Source organism: Rhipicephalus sanguineus, chromosome 10 (genome assembly GCF_013339695.2).
Source record: "Rhipicephalus sanguineus isolate Rsan-2018 chromosome 10, BIME_Rsan_1.4, whole genome shotgun sequence".
NCBI lineage: Eukaryota > Metazoa > Arthropoda > Arachnida > Ixodida > Ixodidae > Rhipicephalus > Rhipicephalus sanguineus.
In genome coordinates this window covers 131,525,884-131,541,861 of record NC_051185.1, presented here as the reverse complement: position 1 = coordinate 131,541,861, position 15,978 = coordinate 131,525,884, and the positions used below count along the sequence as shown (strand labels likewise).

General features: G+C 48.0%; 1 protein-coding gene across 3 annotated transcripts in view; it reads right to left on the bottom strand.

Moving 5' to 3' along the window:
- LOC119372459 (inactive histone-lysine N-methyltransferase 2E) overlaps positions 1–15,978 on the bottom strand; it is a 533,413-nt gene that overhangs the window by 393,219 nt on the left and 124,216 nt on the right. For all 3 annotated transcript variants that reach the window (XM_049419603.1, XM_049419602.1, XM_049419604.1), the window contains one exon: positions 10,509–10,676. In XM_049419603.1, the coding sequence (XP_049275560.1) occupies positions 10,509–10,676 (168 nt within the window). The remainder of the gene's footprint in view (positions 1–10,508; positions 10,677–15,978) is intronic.

The following is a 15,978-nucleotide window of genomic DNA, read 5'->3' as shown; positions in this document are numbered from 1 at the left end:
CAAAGAAATATCTGCCTGTAGCGCAGTAAACTGTACGAATCGACCGGAAAAGTCGTCAGGGAAGACATTTCACACGTAAGTACCTCAAAGTTGCATTACTTTTTACGCATTTTGCACGTTGCAGCAATCCGCCATATTCGGACGGTGTCGGCACGGCGTCTGTCATCTTTCGTGTAGCGTTCGTCGGCGTCTAAAGTGAGGCGTAATGGCAGAGTTTGAAAAAATAAAAAAGAAAAACGATCATAACAACAGCTGCCACCCGAAAATATTTGAATGGCGTGAATGAGACTGACAGAAGACGCCAGCTTCCGGGACAAACAGGGGACCTTCCGGTGGCTTCACAAGCACCCGCCTCCCAGAGCGGGGATGCGCCGTCCAGCCTTTTTGATGGAGGTCAGTGGGGCCTGTTAGCGCTGATCTCAAATAGGCATGCTTATCTACATCCATCAAAGTTGGATTCTCGTGGACTACGGTTTGAAGCTGTTCTCAAAATGGAGGACAGTTGCGAGGCGTTCTGTTAAACTTCAAAAGTACCAGGCGTGGAAGCCCTATGCTGTCCACAGCAGTAAGGTTTAGGTTTGGCGGTGCATGTTCTCCTATTGGCTACAAATGCAGAATCCGGTACTTCAGTTTGAATGAATAAGTAACTGCCTTGTCTATGTAATCGGCAGCTCGAAGGAATTCTTCCTCATTGTTGGGGCCAGTTATGTATGGCTCTATCTATCAATCAGCAGATTTCAGCTCACTTGTCATACCTTCCAACCGGTCTGCGGGTATCTGAAGATCATGCAAGCCTGCTCAGTTATTCGAAATAGTTGCCTCGATTTCATTTACAAGCTTTGTTAAAAGGGCATGATGGGCTTTGCGCCTGCCTCTAAGCGAGTCCGTGATGGTGGTCGGTTGAGATGGGAGAGCCTTGATGACCGGTCATAATCAGACATTTGTCTGCCCTCGGTTGCTGTGGATTCTGTCGTTCGACGGCTTCCGGCAAGTTTCAGAACCTCTTTTAAGAGAAGCAATAACTTAAGGGCTTTAATATGGCAGAGAACTCATCCTTAACCTGCGGGTGTACAGGCAAGGCCAAACGGGTCCCAAGCCTCTGCGCTGCTCGTGCACTCAGCAGCTTCTTCTTCCTCGGAAGTTGCAACAGTGTATGCTTGCTGTCAGTGCATCAACGTTTCCTGGTGCCCGCTCTGCTCAACACCAGCAGGCTACCTTCATTTCTAAGAAGTGATGCGCACCTCAAAGCGGTCTCGCGCAACGCGGCAGCAGCAAACTTGAAAATGGGAACATGGCACACTTGTACCGCTGTCAATCCACACAGTTTATGCCACACATGCAGCCGAGCAGATAGCTGCAGATGACTGTGATAAGGTTGTTGGTGATAAGTCATAATGGCATGTTCATCGTTGGCCGCCATCTCGCCTTCGCTGTTTTTTTATGCTTATCCGTGAAGGCATTGGCGCAATCGCGCAGAAGTCATAGCCATTCATCGACCGGTCTCTGCCGTTACCAAAAAGTCTGAAGACCTTTTGCGGCACATTGTGGCGTCAACAAGTTGAGAGGCGCAATAACTTTTATGCAATAAAAATTTATTGCGGTTATTGCTTATTGCATTTATGGTTTCTTGCGTTCCAATGCCATGTTTGGTTCATTGTAGGTGGTCATAGCTGCAGAGAACGGCATCAGAAAAGGTTGCTATGCGAAAGTTGACTGGAAACCTCCTATTTCTTTTTTTTTCCTCACTGAAGAAACGCCCGGAAAGCGAGCGACCTCACTCATAGCATCCGAAATCTGTATGCAGTGCTCACTGATCTAGATCTTCATCCCGAGTAAACTGGAGTGAGGCTCGCACAAGCTTGCGCATTTCTCATGCTCTAGAAAGCCTAGTTTAAGGGGGGACACGACTTTCGAATCGCGAAAAATGGCAAAAAAATTGATTTTTCAAAAATCACATATTCAGTTTCTGTAGCCCCTTTTATATCCGATTCTAAAATATCTTCACCGAAAACCGCGTAGAAGTGCTATAAAAAATTGTTGCGCCTGCCGAGGTGGCGAGAATTACTGGGGAAATCACAAAAAAACACTAATTTTAAAAAAATCATAGCTACGCAACGACGCCGCCAGGCGCCAATATCTTGGGCTCATTGGAAAGCACATTTCTCAGTCTTCAGATTCCCCGCCACAGCTGGCTCCTCCCTTCGAAAACAAGTGCTCAAAAAGCAAATGTTCGAAGGTCGTTTCGAGCCCTCCGATTGGCCGCGTCCGCCATGTTGCCCCAGCGCGCCTCGCCATTAGTCCGATGCTCGCTCCGGGAGATCGTCGTCTGCAGCTCGTGCGTCTCCAGGTCATGGCTGTCGAAAGTCACGCTACTTCGTGGGGTATTCGCACTCACTCTGTGTTCACGGCTCGACGATCACTTTGAATAGAACTAAGTTTTAGTTTGGAGCTGCTAGCTGAAGCTCGGTGGGATTACGATGGCGCGCCGCACTCGTAGCGAACATCGCAAACGCACGTCTCGGACCGACTCTCTAGCGTTGACTCGTCGGATCCGCGGTTGGAGGTTCTGCTTATGAGCACTTCGGACGTCGTGACAAAGATGATCGCAGGACGACTCTTTGTACTCGTGACCACGCATTACGTACTTTGAAACATCGGGCACCGCGGCCGGCGTGTCTATTGCTCGGAGTCGTCACTAGGCCTAACTCCGCTTACGGCGCCGGCACGCGAGACGAACCTCAAACTTTGCTGGCTAGAACAACGCGTTAGCGGACTCGCGGCAGTGTGCTTCTTCGCAAGCAACAAAGCGCTTCGCCCACCGGCTCTTCGGTACAGCAGATGGTCATATCGGCAGCGGACCCCACGGCCAAGCTTGTCGCGCAGCGGGCACGCGTCGGCGTCCCAAAATACGAGGCCAAACACGTTGCGCGCCTATTTTTCATCGCTGCACCTAGGCATATTGTGCATCGTCACCGAATGCCGCCACCCAGCACATCGCGTGCCGACTTCCTGGACTACGCGGCCGAGCACTTCGAGGTGAAATAAAGCACTGGCGATGCAATTTAGGCGTGCTTGGGGCCATGCTTGGTATCGCCATAAGCGCTCATGAATCATCTGAAAAAATAAAAGCCTCGCAGATAACCGTGTCCGCGACCGGGTGAATGATGAAGCGCATCGCAGGCGAGGTTTACAAATTAGCTTGAGTGAAACAGGGAGATGAATTCATATCTTTCCAATTCGCGTCTTGAATAAACTGCTAAGGAATTCCTATTCCACCAATGTCTTGGCCATAACTGCCTGTTATTTAGGAGGAAGGGATAGGTTGTCATGATGAGAGCCACTCTTAGTAACCTATAAAAATGATTCAATGATCAATTGCAATCAAGACTGTTAATTATGTTACTGATATCTTGAATATAAGAAAGCTGGCGAATCATCATAGTACATGGCCTAATTGCATTACAATATCTTATTTTTTGTCATGTTTATCACACCATTTCATAGCTTCGTTTAAAATCCACGCTACATGTTCTTTGTATATCAGAATAGGATTTTAAGAAAAAAGAAAGAAAAAGGCACAACAGATGAAAGGCCACATGTGCAGGAGGTCCAATGTTATAAAAGACACCAAAGATCACAATCTCCTTGTGTTTTAGAGAAGCAAGGCACCTCAAACTAAAGACAGGGCACTCAAGAAACTGCACATTACGAAGGACTCAAAAGATTACGACCCCAGTGCCTTTTGATCAAGTAATATGGTTGGTACAACTTTAAAAGTCGTTCTCTCAAAATGACTTTTCTTGCTTCCTGCTTCGCTTGTTCCGCTGATTTCTCAGTGACCGCTGGGTCTATTTCAGTTCCGTTTTTTTTGTTCTATATTCCTTGAAGCACAGTTCAGGGCGTGACATTCTTGCTTTTTCAGTATGGCCTTTTGATAATTAGCTATTTGACGAGTTGCACAAAGCCTCGATGCCTGTTGCACAGTCACCTCATGAAAAATGAAAAGTAAAAAAATCTTGTTGCAAATAAAAAAATCTAAGAATGCCATGCCCGCAATCAGCCATCTTAGAATGCATAGCGCTTTGAACGAGTTTGCTATCGCATTTTTTAAGCGAGTCAGACTCGGAACAAGAGCACAAGGTGAAAGATACTGTACGTCAAAAAGTTGTAAAGATATATTCATGAAATTTCTGCAGTAGCATTAAAAAAGCATTTCATTTCAAATAAGTGTGCCAATTTTCATCAAAATCCATGAAGAAATAAGAAAGTTGGTACCGAAAGCCACGTCCCCCCTTAACTTTATTTTTTTGCTTGTATGCACCATGTTTTTACCACGACCGTGTCTGAAGTGTCCGCTGTCAAAGTAGGAGGCTTTGAAAAATGTCTGCTACATGTGGACGCAATTTCAATGGGTAGCATAGGAAAATCTTAACTGAATTGAAATATGGCTGTAATAACCAACAGACCTTTATATCTGGAATCAATACAAGTGCACCAGAATGTATGTTTCATTAGCTAGGTCCATACCAAAATATATAGGCATGCATGCACGACCCACATATGATAGTAGACAATATGTCATGACATGAATTCCTTGATTTGTCTCAGAGCCAAACAGTGCAGTACAAGAAGTGCCTTGCTGACTGCTTTACATTACACCGCTTCTCACAGTACAAAGATCTGCCGGATTTTTTTTTTTTTAACACGAAAGTGCTTTATACTGAGGTCCACCAAGACTTCAGTGATGCATTTCCGTCACGGATATGACGATGATAAAATGGACGCTAGCGGATGAGAAAGAAAAAATTATAAGAGAACCTCTGACCTCTCGGTCCGCGATGATAAGCGCCCAGTGCACTACAGACTAAGCTATCAAGGCAGACGCGCGACACTCAACAAATGCACCTTATATCTCTCACACATTCTCTCTCGCGCAGTGCTCTCTGTTGGTGGGGCGGTGCGGCACCTGTGAGCGCTGAAGAGAAGTATTGCGGCATGACACCTACTAGCGCCGGCAGAGACCGATTCGGCGACGACGCAGTTAAAGCGTGGCCTCCAATAAACCTGCTGGCGCGCACTCTCAGAGGCCAAGGTTAAAACGTCTCAATACCAGCGAAAAACACTGGCTGCACTAGCATCAGGGAGTAGCCCTACACGCAGTTACGTTCTTTGCCTTTCGCTTCGTGCTAGCACGAGATGGCTAGTTGTCGGAGTAGTGCAGCTTCCACACGCACCAGCGGTGTTTCTCTGCCGCCGTCTGCTTCCGGTGCAAGAGCACCAGCTGATAAAACTGCTGCAATAAGTGCTGAAGCAGTTTTATCAGCCAGTGCTGATAGAGGCCAGCGGGACATGGAACGCCTGTGCGCGTTTGCGGCTCAAGCTACAAACTTCTGCCTCCCGTCTTGCTGAAGCGCAGTGTGGTACAGTCGAATCCCACTATAACGAATACCGCTACAACGAAATTTCCACCACAACGAGTAATTTTCGATTCCCCGTCAGCCACCAATAGAAAACAATGCAAAAAAATGTCTCATCACAACGAATACTTTTTCTGGGTATTTCCGCTTGAACGAAGTTTTCGTGAGTGCCACCAGATAAGAAAAAGGAGCTTGTCTAGGATTGCCACGAAATTCCGCTATAAACTCGACCATTTCTCGTTGCCAGAGCCATGCGGCCGCATCGCAAGACCCGTGTCTTCATCGGAGACATGCTTTCTGCCACCACACGCACATCCCAGTAAATTTTTCGCCATCGAGATGCTCGGAGACAGATCGTCCATCCGCCATGATGCTGCCGGCGGGTTTGATGCGCGTGCGGGCGGCGGAAGAATTGTTCTTCAAGAACTCCCGCCATGTTTTTAACCCCTTCAGGGTTTTCGCCGTACATGTACGGCAGAAGCTTCCTGGTACCAAAGGGTTTTCGTCGTACATGTACGGCATAGCATTTATTTTTAAAACGCGCACCTTTTTCAGTCATTTCTCTTGTTTGGCCTGTGCTGCCACACTTCGGGAATATGTGGAATTTTTTTCATGCACCGATGTCTCTCCATTGTATTTTTTTTTTCGCTTCCCAAAACGGCGCGCCGCCTATCGCTTGCTCGTCCGAGCGCGTTCGCGGTGCAGCTGGTTTAAAGTGCGCGCCTTTTTCGATGACTTCTCTTGCTTGGCATGTGCTGCCACGCTTCGGGAATACGTGGAATTTTTTTCATGCGCCAATGTCTCTTCGTTGTTGCTTTTTTTATGCTTCGCAAAATGGCGCGCCGCGCGCCAGCTATCGCTTGCGCAACCGAGAGCGCCCGCGGCGTGGTTTGGTTTCACGCGCGCCTTGTCCCATTTCTCTTGATTGGAATGTGCTGCCACGCTTCGGGAGTACGTGTAATTTTTTTAATGCGCCAATGTCTCTCCGTCTTTTTTTTGTTGTTTCCAAAGAGTCGCGGCAGCTTGTAGTCTCGCATCAGAACGCGCGCACGCAGTCCGGCTGGTTTCGGTTTCGTCCTTCGGGCGGTTTTCGCTTCTTGCGCCCGCAAAGCTGATGGCTGTTTGGTTTCTAATCTCTCAAAGGGTGACCGCTTGTTACTCTCTCGTTTATTGCACCTCGGCGCGCGATTACATCTATTTCCGTGCGGCGCTAAATTACACAAACGACGCCACCGTGATTTCGTTTCCTGTTTTGGGGTCGCAGAAAAACTAACTACGTCTTGTTGGCGATAAGACGAAGTATTACTGTAGCTTTTTCACTCGTTTTGCTTTCCAGACGGGCGCACAACCATAACTTTCTTCCGTGCACTCACTGACGCAGTTCGCTTATGCTATGGAAGCGCGCGCCGGTTGCGCTGCTGCCGGTGAGTCGAGCAGCGGTTCTTCCGATGCGGACTATTCCCCAAGTGCCGAATCAGAATCTGATTCATTGGATTTCAGTTCGTCAGACAAGGATTTTTTGACAAGTTCAGACTCCGATGATGATCAAGGAGAGACATCTGAAACGCGTGCGCGGGGAGCCATGCTTCAAAGACTATCACACGCTGAAAAGTTTTTAGTGTTACAGCACGAGCGTTTTTAACCGGAAACGTACTCTGGTGCGCTTATTTTTGTATGTTTGTGAGCTATGTTTAATACAATGCATAATTTTTATTCATAAAAGACTGTGAAGCTTTTTTTTTTAGGATTCTGCTTGATTTTACTGCGAATAAACCATATGTATGTAACAACAAAACTGATTTTTTTGTCACTTTACGGTCACGAAAAAAAATTTTAGACAATTGTTTTCTTAAATAAAATCGTCTGAAGAATTTATTTCAGCAATAAAAAAATTACACATTTTTGGACTGGATTTCGCGAAAAAATTCGACCCTCATAGGGTTAAAGTAGCACTCAAAACAAAACTACTGCTCGTCGTCACCGTGCGATCGCGAATGACATCCACAGCGTTCTGAAGGCACACGCGCGGCAGCGCGCACCTAGTCCAAGTGTAACTTCATTCTGCCGCAACCGCTGCTAACAGAAATGCGGTCGTGTCGACGCGATCATGGGTGACCACGAAAGTACGCGCGCATCCAACGTATGCGCACCGACTCAAAGCAATGCTGCGGTCAAAACCGCGGTGGACGCGATCACAGATAGCAACGACGCAGTTCTGAAGGCACGCGCATGGCCAACGCGCACAGATTGAAAACGAAACTACTGTTTATCGCAACCGCTGCGCAGAAAGCCGCGGTCGCTATCGTCGCAATCATCGATAGCGAATACGCTCAAGTACACAGCTAACAACTCACCGGAAGAAAGATTAAAGGCAATAAAGTTGTAAAACGGCACGAAGCGTTTCGGCTTTCCGGAGCTTCGGCACTTCGTTTTCAGTTAGCCTCTAGCGAACTTTGGCACGTTCCTTCGTGGCGCTACGTGCTCGGCACGCTTCGAGGGTAGCCTGCATATCGTATTTGCTTGTGTATAACCCCGTGTACAACTTGCGTATTGACGCAAAGCCACCTTCCTTGCATTGCCGTGAAGTTAACTTGCACACCGAAATTCGCGTATAACCCACTCCCCGAGTTCAGTGCTAAATTTTCTGTATATTTCGTTTGTGTTATACGCGAGAAAATACATTCACACGGTGTACGGCCAAGTACATCCAAGCTAGCGAGAGTTAAATGCAAAGGACAATGCATGCGCTTGCCGCGACCAAAGGACGAATCATGATCATCAGATCTTCCTAACATTCGTGGTCTATAGATGAAATTTTGCTGCAACGAAATTCCGCGACAACGAACTTTTTCGCAAGTCCCATCAATTTCGTTGTAGCGGGATTTGACTGTAGTGTATGCACGAGCACAGGCGTAGGTTACCCTATTACTCAGGAGTGCACAATGTGCCGTTTCTTCTTCATTGAAGACGCTTTGAAGAAGTGCATATCGAGCACCAGTGTTTATTATGTGCATGTTGACATCATCTTTGCGCGGGATTCGCGATACGCTGTGTCCAGATATATGTTAACTTCAGCTACCACAACGGTTAAATCATGATCGCGGGCATTAGTCGCCGCGATGGAGATGTGCTACTAAGCGTCAACGCGAGTCCATTCACGTCAAATGGTGTCATAGTGTTTGCATAATAATAAGAATAATATCTGGGGTTTAACGTCCCAAAACCACGATATGATATTGAGAAACGCCGTAGTGGAGGGCTCTGAAAATTTCGACCACCTGGGGTTCTTTAACGTGCATCTAAATCTAAGTGTACACGGGCCTCAAATATTCTCGCCTCCATCGAAAGTGCAGCTGCCGTGGCCGGGATTTGATCCCGCGACCTTCGGGTCAACAGTCGAGCGCCATAACCACTAGACGACTGGCGGGGCCCAAACACCCATAGACATTGTACAAGCTCTCATATATCGCTACACAATAAGCACTACTTCTGTAAAGACATGTTTCACTTTCGCTTTATACCGATTCCTATGACAGAGGGATCAGCTATGTTTCTTTAAGTTGTGGGGTTTCGTGGCTGCAGCAAGCACAGAAACCCCACAGAAACGAGACCAAGACAGACCAGGAACCATCTTTACTATCTTGAGCCTTGGCTGCAACTACCCGCTGCCAGCGGCTGCTGACCGTGTGATGCGAGCACAGACGTGATCAGCGATCGCATTGGCAACAGCTTCAACGTCGGCCAGACACATAATTAGTGACTCAAAGACAGCGGTGCGAAATTTTCTAAGAGGGCGAATCTGGTCGGAGGTGTTTAGAATTTTAATCACTCTCAAAATCAATAGGCACATAGAAATAGTATGGACACCTGCGCATGCCTCTCTCCCTGGAAATGAGGTGGCTCACACAGTGGCTCGAGAACACGCACACCAAGCCAGTGAGCAGCCTCAGCCAGAGATGAGAGAGGAGCGCATGGTCAGTTACAATGAAATCACTAAGTATTATAGATTGGCGAGGGCTCGGTATTCCCCTGCCCACGCAAGACTCAATAAGACACAGACAGTGGTCTGGCGCCTTCTCCAAACCAACACTTACCCGAATCCGGTGGCCTACAGCCGTTATTACCCCGACCAACACGATGGCAAATGCTAGCCATGCAGGGAACGGGCGAATCTGCGACACATTTTGTTGGCTTGCCCTCAGGCGTCCCTACAGGGTCGCGGTATAAATAATGATGAGCGGTGGGAGGCCTTACTGCTAAGCTCGGATCCGGAAGAGCAACTCTGGGCTGTCCAGCTGGCCAAAAATGCCGCCAGGACCCAAGGGCTACTGGCCGCCGTTTAGGCGGGGACCTGTTCCCCAAACCGCTGGACAAAATAAGGTTATTTCTCTCTATCTCTCTCAGCCAACGAGGCCTAACAGTCACTCGTCACAAGTTAGGACAAACCAGCCATATCTCACTGTTGAGCGACTTGGATGCAGCTTGCCATGAAGGCACAGAGCCAGAAGGTGCTTATCGGTTGATTCAGATGGGCAAACATTGTCGTTGCTGGCACATCACTGAAGCAACCATAAAAACAGATAGTGATGCTGCAAATGCTGCCCTTTGCAATGGATTTTTGACTGTATGTTTACCTTGCAGCAACGGAAGTTAGTGGATGTCTTCAGAATAAAGCCCTTTCTTTCTTTGTTTGTGTCATTTTATTTTTGTGCAATGCTATACCACAAAATTGACCTGTTCCACACACAATGAAAAGCCTGATGACGACTTCGTTATCACCGTAAAATCTTAAACTTACAAAACAGTTACCTTGATGCACCTATACATGTTATTTATTTTCTACGGTTTGTTTCCACTTAGTATATGTAACAATCAAGGCAAAGGGGGTATCACAGTGTGTACACTAGTGCAGCATACAATGGCTGTCCCAGACAGTCCCTCCCTCCACCCAAGAAAATTTGCATGTGAAAAAATGAGCCGAAACTTAAGCAGTTGGGCACATATCGTTCCAGTGGTTCATGAGCTGAACTGCCAGCCAGTTTGAAAACAATTACTTTATTTCTTTGAACTCAACGGCATCGGGAGTCTCACCTGCAGGCTGGATGCCAGCAGCTGCACCTCTGGGCTGTACTGGTTGGCAGATGCCTGCTCATAGCTGGGGGGCCCCTCGCTGCCGCCACTGCCCCCTCGCCACGGGTCTCCCACCGCAGCTTCTTCCTCTTCGGCAGAGGGCGCCAGGCGACGGCCAGTTCGCTTCACCTGCACACCCCATCACGTTTGCCCTCACACAGGTATGGATGCACAATATGCACTAGTACTGCGAGTTGTCTCCAAAGCATCCATTGCCAAGCATCAAAGTAATCACTGCAGCTACAATCACGATGCCAACCCGAACTCAAACCGATATTCTCAGAATGAATAGGCTCGAGCTTCAAGCGACAGCAGCTGTTACAGTCTACATGGAGAGACAGATTCAAATGGGCACTTGTGTATTGCTGCTGCTGTGACCAGGTTCCTGACCAAACACACAAAGTCATGACCTGCCACATTAAAATGCTGCGCCACTACCTTCAGCAATTTCCTCGCGGTGTCCACATGATGCCCGCTTAATCTAAAATTAATTGGTTGCCCTGTTTCGCCAATGTACTATTGCTTGTGCAAAGTGAACACTGCAAGGACATTACCGAAATCAGTGGCACAGCATTTCAATCTGGTAGGTCACAACTTGGATCAACTAAAACTTACATAGTTCAGTCATACTTCTGGTCAATAAGAGGGAGAAAACATAGAGTCACAACTGATTTACAAGTTTATTTTCACACATTCCCGCCAATAGGGATAAATATTTCAAAGGGAGCTCCCAAATCTATCCGACATAGTATAGGTACCGTATTTACATTAATGTAGGTCGACATGTTCTATCTAAATCTGAAATCCAACGCAGGGGGGGCACGTACGATCAGCACCAAAACAAGTACCGCCAGTAACGGTGAGGCAAACACTTTATTACAGAAAAGCGAGCCCCCGATTGACATGCTCAGAACGGGACTGCTTTAGACCGAGCGACGAGGGCCTGTTGAGCTCTGAGGTCGGAACAGCCAAGCAACGTCGCCACCCAGTCCTCTCACATAGGGTTCGGGAGAGGAGCAATGGCTGGGTTGAGATGGCAGGCCCTGTGGTACCCTGTGGTAGGCGTCGGCTGTCTGCCCGCAGTGCTTGCACCTGCCAGGGACCACGCGGTCAAAGTATTGTAACATGGCCGGGCATGGCAATGTGTTTCTTTCAAGTCTCCAGCCTTATCCAGACCCTTGGCGGGGGGTGGATACCGGCCGTGCCGGGAGCGAGAATACCCTACACTTTCTAGGTACCGCAGTAACGGCGGTCATGGGATCCAGTCTATAGGGCTAAGATGAGGTAGCCGGGGAATGAGCGCTCAGGCAGCCGCGTCTGCCGCCTCGTTCCCTCGACGTCCCCGATGACCTGGGGTCCATACCAATTGTTTTGGGGTGAGGTCGGCGACCCTCGTGCTCCCATGCAGAATTTCATAGGTAAGGGGTGAAATTTCCCCTGCCAAGTAGCGGGCGCAGGCTTTGCGAGAATCAGTAATGATTGCTTTCAAAATTCTGTGCAAGAGAAGTAAAGGAATACCGACCTCCTACACCTGTGTTAGAGGGACCGACAACTGTCCAGAATATGAAATGAGTTAACGTTAACTCCACTGATGTAAAGATTGTCCGTCGCACTGACTCAAACCAACCCTGTTTTTTTCGTGAGAGATGGATTTATATTTTTATTTCTTAATTGAAAGTCGCAAAAAATGACCTGTGGCTCCTCTGGCGGCAAAAACATGAATGATCCGATGAAGACTGCCACGTGACCGTTGATTGCTGTACGCGGTCGACGATTTTTTTGTTAGTATTGAAATATTGTTTGTTTCTTTATATCAAAAGGTATTACTCCATAATAATGTACATATAGGCCTGCGTTAGTAGTATTCATTAAAGTGGCGCTCCCTTCGCGTGACGTAATGATCCCATGCTCGTCAGCGCGTCTTGAGCAACTTTTCAGCGTGCTCATGCAACCGTGCACGCAGTTTCCAGGTCGCTAAGATTTCGGAGCCGACCTAGTTTTGCTACCTACACTTCGTCTCAGAAATGACGCGCGCTGCTACTCGGTGCGGCCGTGCATATGCACAGTTACGTTTTCGATTACTTGGCTTGGCTCGTGTATCGAGAGAGTAACGACGCCGGACAAGCCATCTATGACACAGGCGCAGGCAACCTTGGGCGCAGGCGCACACAACGCTGTACAAATACCGGGAAGGTGTATAAAGCCACACATCTCATTGTAACAGCTAGCTATTTTCAAAAATGGTTGGAAAACTCAAAATAACGGTGGTTAGGCATAGTTACAGTAACTCTTGTGAAAGCAGAACGACAGCTTTCACAAGGGCTAGCAGCATCGCTATCAATTCTCAGCGTTGCTGGAGCAAGCCTCCATGCGTGTTTGGAGCCTTTCAGATTGAAAAATACTGCTTATAAAATAACCACGTGCTTTTCGGATAAACCACTGCAGCTACAAACGCTACGAAGGGCGAGCTTCCTGTCGTGCCGTCAAAAACTGGGTCGAGAAAAATCAGTTGTCGGTCCCTTTAAGTTGCAGGCCTTAAAGAGAAAAGCCATCCACCTGGGTTTCCTTGTGGAATACTGCTGCCATATGGTAGTATACCCTCGTTACCAGTCCGGCAATGTACACATAGTAAACCAGAGTTACTACCATACCGTGTTTCTAGCGCCCGAAAGCGAGCTTCCAGTCTTCCCTGGCATAGCTTCGAGTTTCTAGTTCGAGGCTGTACAAAAAGGTTGTGTCTCCGGTACTCTGAGCATGTCCTCTGTTTCATGGTCATGTTGTATACGGAGGAAAGCCAGGCTCCTCTGTGTGCTTCAAAGAGAAAGATCATTGGCATACGGCGCACGTTGGACGCCTGGAATCCGAGCCAGCTCTCTTGGAAGGTACATCAAAGCGATGTTAAAAAGTAGCGGCGAGAAGACTGCTCCTCGTGGTGTGCCTCTCGTGCCCATGAGGTAGGGACTGTATTCATCATCCTCAGTGGGCCTCTCTATTAAATAAGAAACCTTGTATGTAGGAAAAGGCCCTACCGCCACAGTTTGTGGTCTTGAGACTGGCCAAGATAGCACTGTGCTTGACAGTGTCAAAAGCACCCTTAAGGTCTAGGGCGAGGATGACCTTAGCATTGCTGCGCGGAATATGTACTCTTCGAAAAACGAATTCAATGAACAAAAATATATGATGATGGCTCTCTTACTAGTACATGTGCGAAGATTACATTCAATGGTCTAGATAACCATACTCTTTCTTGAGCAGGTCTGTAGAAGCCATGCTAACAGATGATTAATTGCGCGTGTGGATCACGTGGGCCTCATAGATTTCCCTGATGCACTGTTTCTTGTGTCTCTTTAGTATTTTTGTTTGGTCGAAGTGTGGCGTGCACCTGCATTTCATGCAATGTAGGGCAAGGTTGCTGCCTGTTCCGGTTTTCATTGTGCATGCATGCTCTCGCAACCGATTGTTTAGGCAACGGCCCGTTTGCCTAGTGTACGATTTTCCACAAGATAGTGGTATGTCATACACTACTCCGGATCGGCATTCAACAAACTGTTGGGCATGCTTTTTGGAACAAGTGTTCCTTGTAGCTTCTTGCTTGTTCACTTTTTACACAAAAGTGTTTTATGCCGGGTTCCACCAAGACTTTCATTACGTATTTCCGTCACAGAAGTACGTAAGCAAAATGAATGCCATCAGATGGCAAAGAAACTATAAGAAAAAGTTCCGTTGACAGGAATCGAACCCATGACCTCCCGGTCCGCAACGATGGCTGGCGGGCGTTTAGCCCACTGAGCTACCGCCAAACACATTACGGAGGCGACATGAATGCGCCTTTTATCTTTCACACTTGCCTCTCGCAATGCTCTTGGATGGATGGATGCTATGAGCGTCCCCTTTATAAAGGGGCGGTGACATCTGTGCCACCAGGCTCGAAAAAAAAAACAAAAAAAACACACCGTTGCAACGAGTGTCCCATTCGGCGCGTTTCCAATACAAGTTTAATTTCATGAACGCTTTAACACACTGCAAGGTGGTGGCTTTAGCAAGCCTCGCTCATAGCATCCATTCATATCGACAAATAGCTCTTCGACGCTCGCCTGGCTGTCGCACCGCGTTCCCTGCTCGCCCTGTGAGAAGTAATGGCCAGGCTTAGAGGGAAGACTCGACGCGTGTAGCATTTCTCTTCGCATTTCACGACGCTTTGAAGGAGTGCATACCGAGCATTAGTGTTTATTATATGCTTGTTGATGCCACCTTTGCACGAGATTCACCATATGCGGTGTCTGCGTATGTGTTAAGAACTTCAGCTACCGCAAGGGTTAAATCATGATCATGGGCGTTTGTCGTCAGTACAGGCATGTGCCACTAGGCGTCAACGTGAGTGCAATGCGTCCACATCAAGCGATGCTATATCTTCCAAACAACAGTAGACCATATACCAATACACTACAGTCAAGCCCGTTTATAACGAACCTCAGCGTGACGCGGCGTCCGTTCGTTGTATCCCGAAGTTCGTAATAAATGAAAAAACAGCTTTTAAAAAGTTACACGTGAAAACCCAAAATTTATTGTTTCGCAAAAAAGTCCATGACGCACGTCTGCTTCGAGAGTGCCGATGCGATAAGGGTGGTCTCCAGTTTATATAAAGCGGCAGCATGCTCCTCGCCGAGGCCCTTGGCATAGACAAGTTGCCTGAGGCTATCTATGTAGCCAATTGCTACAGGCACGCTTGTGGGCGCTGGCTCCAACGTTTCATCGTCGTCGTCATCTGATTCCTCAGAGTCGCTCTTGCCGCGAACTTCATTGACAATGCCCTCTCATCCATGCACGGTTCCGTGGTGTCGGCATCATCATCGGCCATAACGAAATCATCCCAGCAGATGTCCCGCCCTCCCATGTCGGAGTCAACAACACGCTGCCACAAATCGCCAACGGAGTGGTCCTCTTCGGAAGCTTCAGGGTCGGCATCGGCTCCGACGTCAGCGAAGCCGGCCTTGCGAAAACATTTTTGCACATATGTAGCCGTTACCTCCGCCCACGAAGCCTTTACCATCTCCAGAGCTGAGTACAGCGACACCTGAAGCGGCAGGTTGGCTGCCGGCCGGTCAACAGCTATGAGCATGCGCTCCACAACGCGGCACCTATAATAAGCCTTAAACGCGCGGATTATGCCCAAGTCAAGCGGTTGCACTTTCGACGTTGTGTTGGGCGGCAGGAAAAGCAGGGTCACTGCCGTGAGAGAGGTTTGTACATGGTGCGCGGAGCAATTGTTGACCACAAGCAGCACACGCCTGCCTTGCTTGTGCATGTCGCAGTCTAACTCGCTCAGCCACTCTGCGAATAAATCGCGCATCATCCACGCTTTAGCACTATGCCTGTAACGCACAGGCACATAGCCCCGAAAGCAACACGGCTTCTTTGAATTGCCGATTAC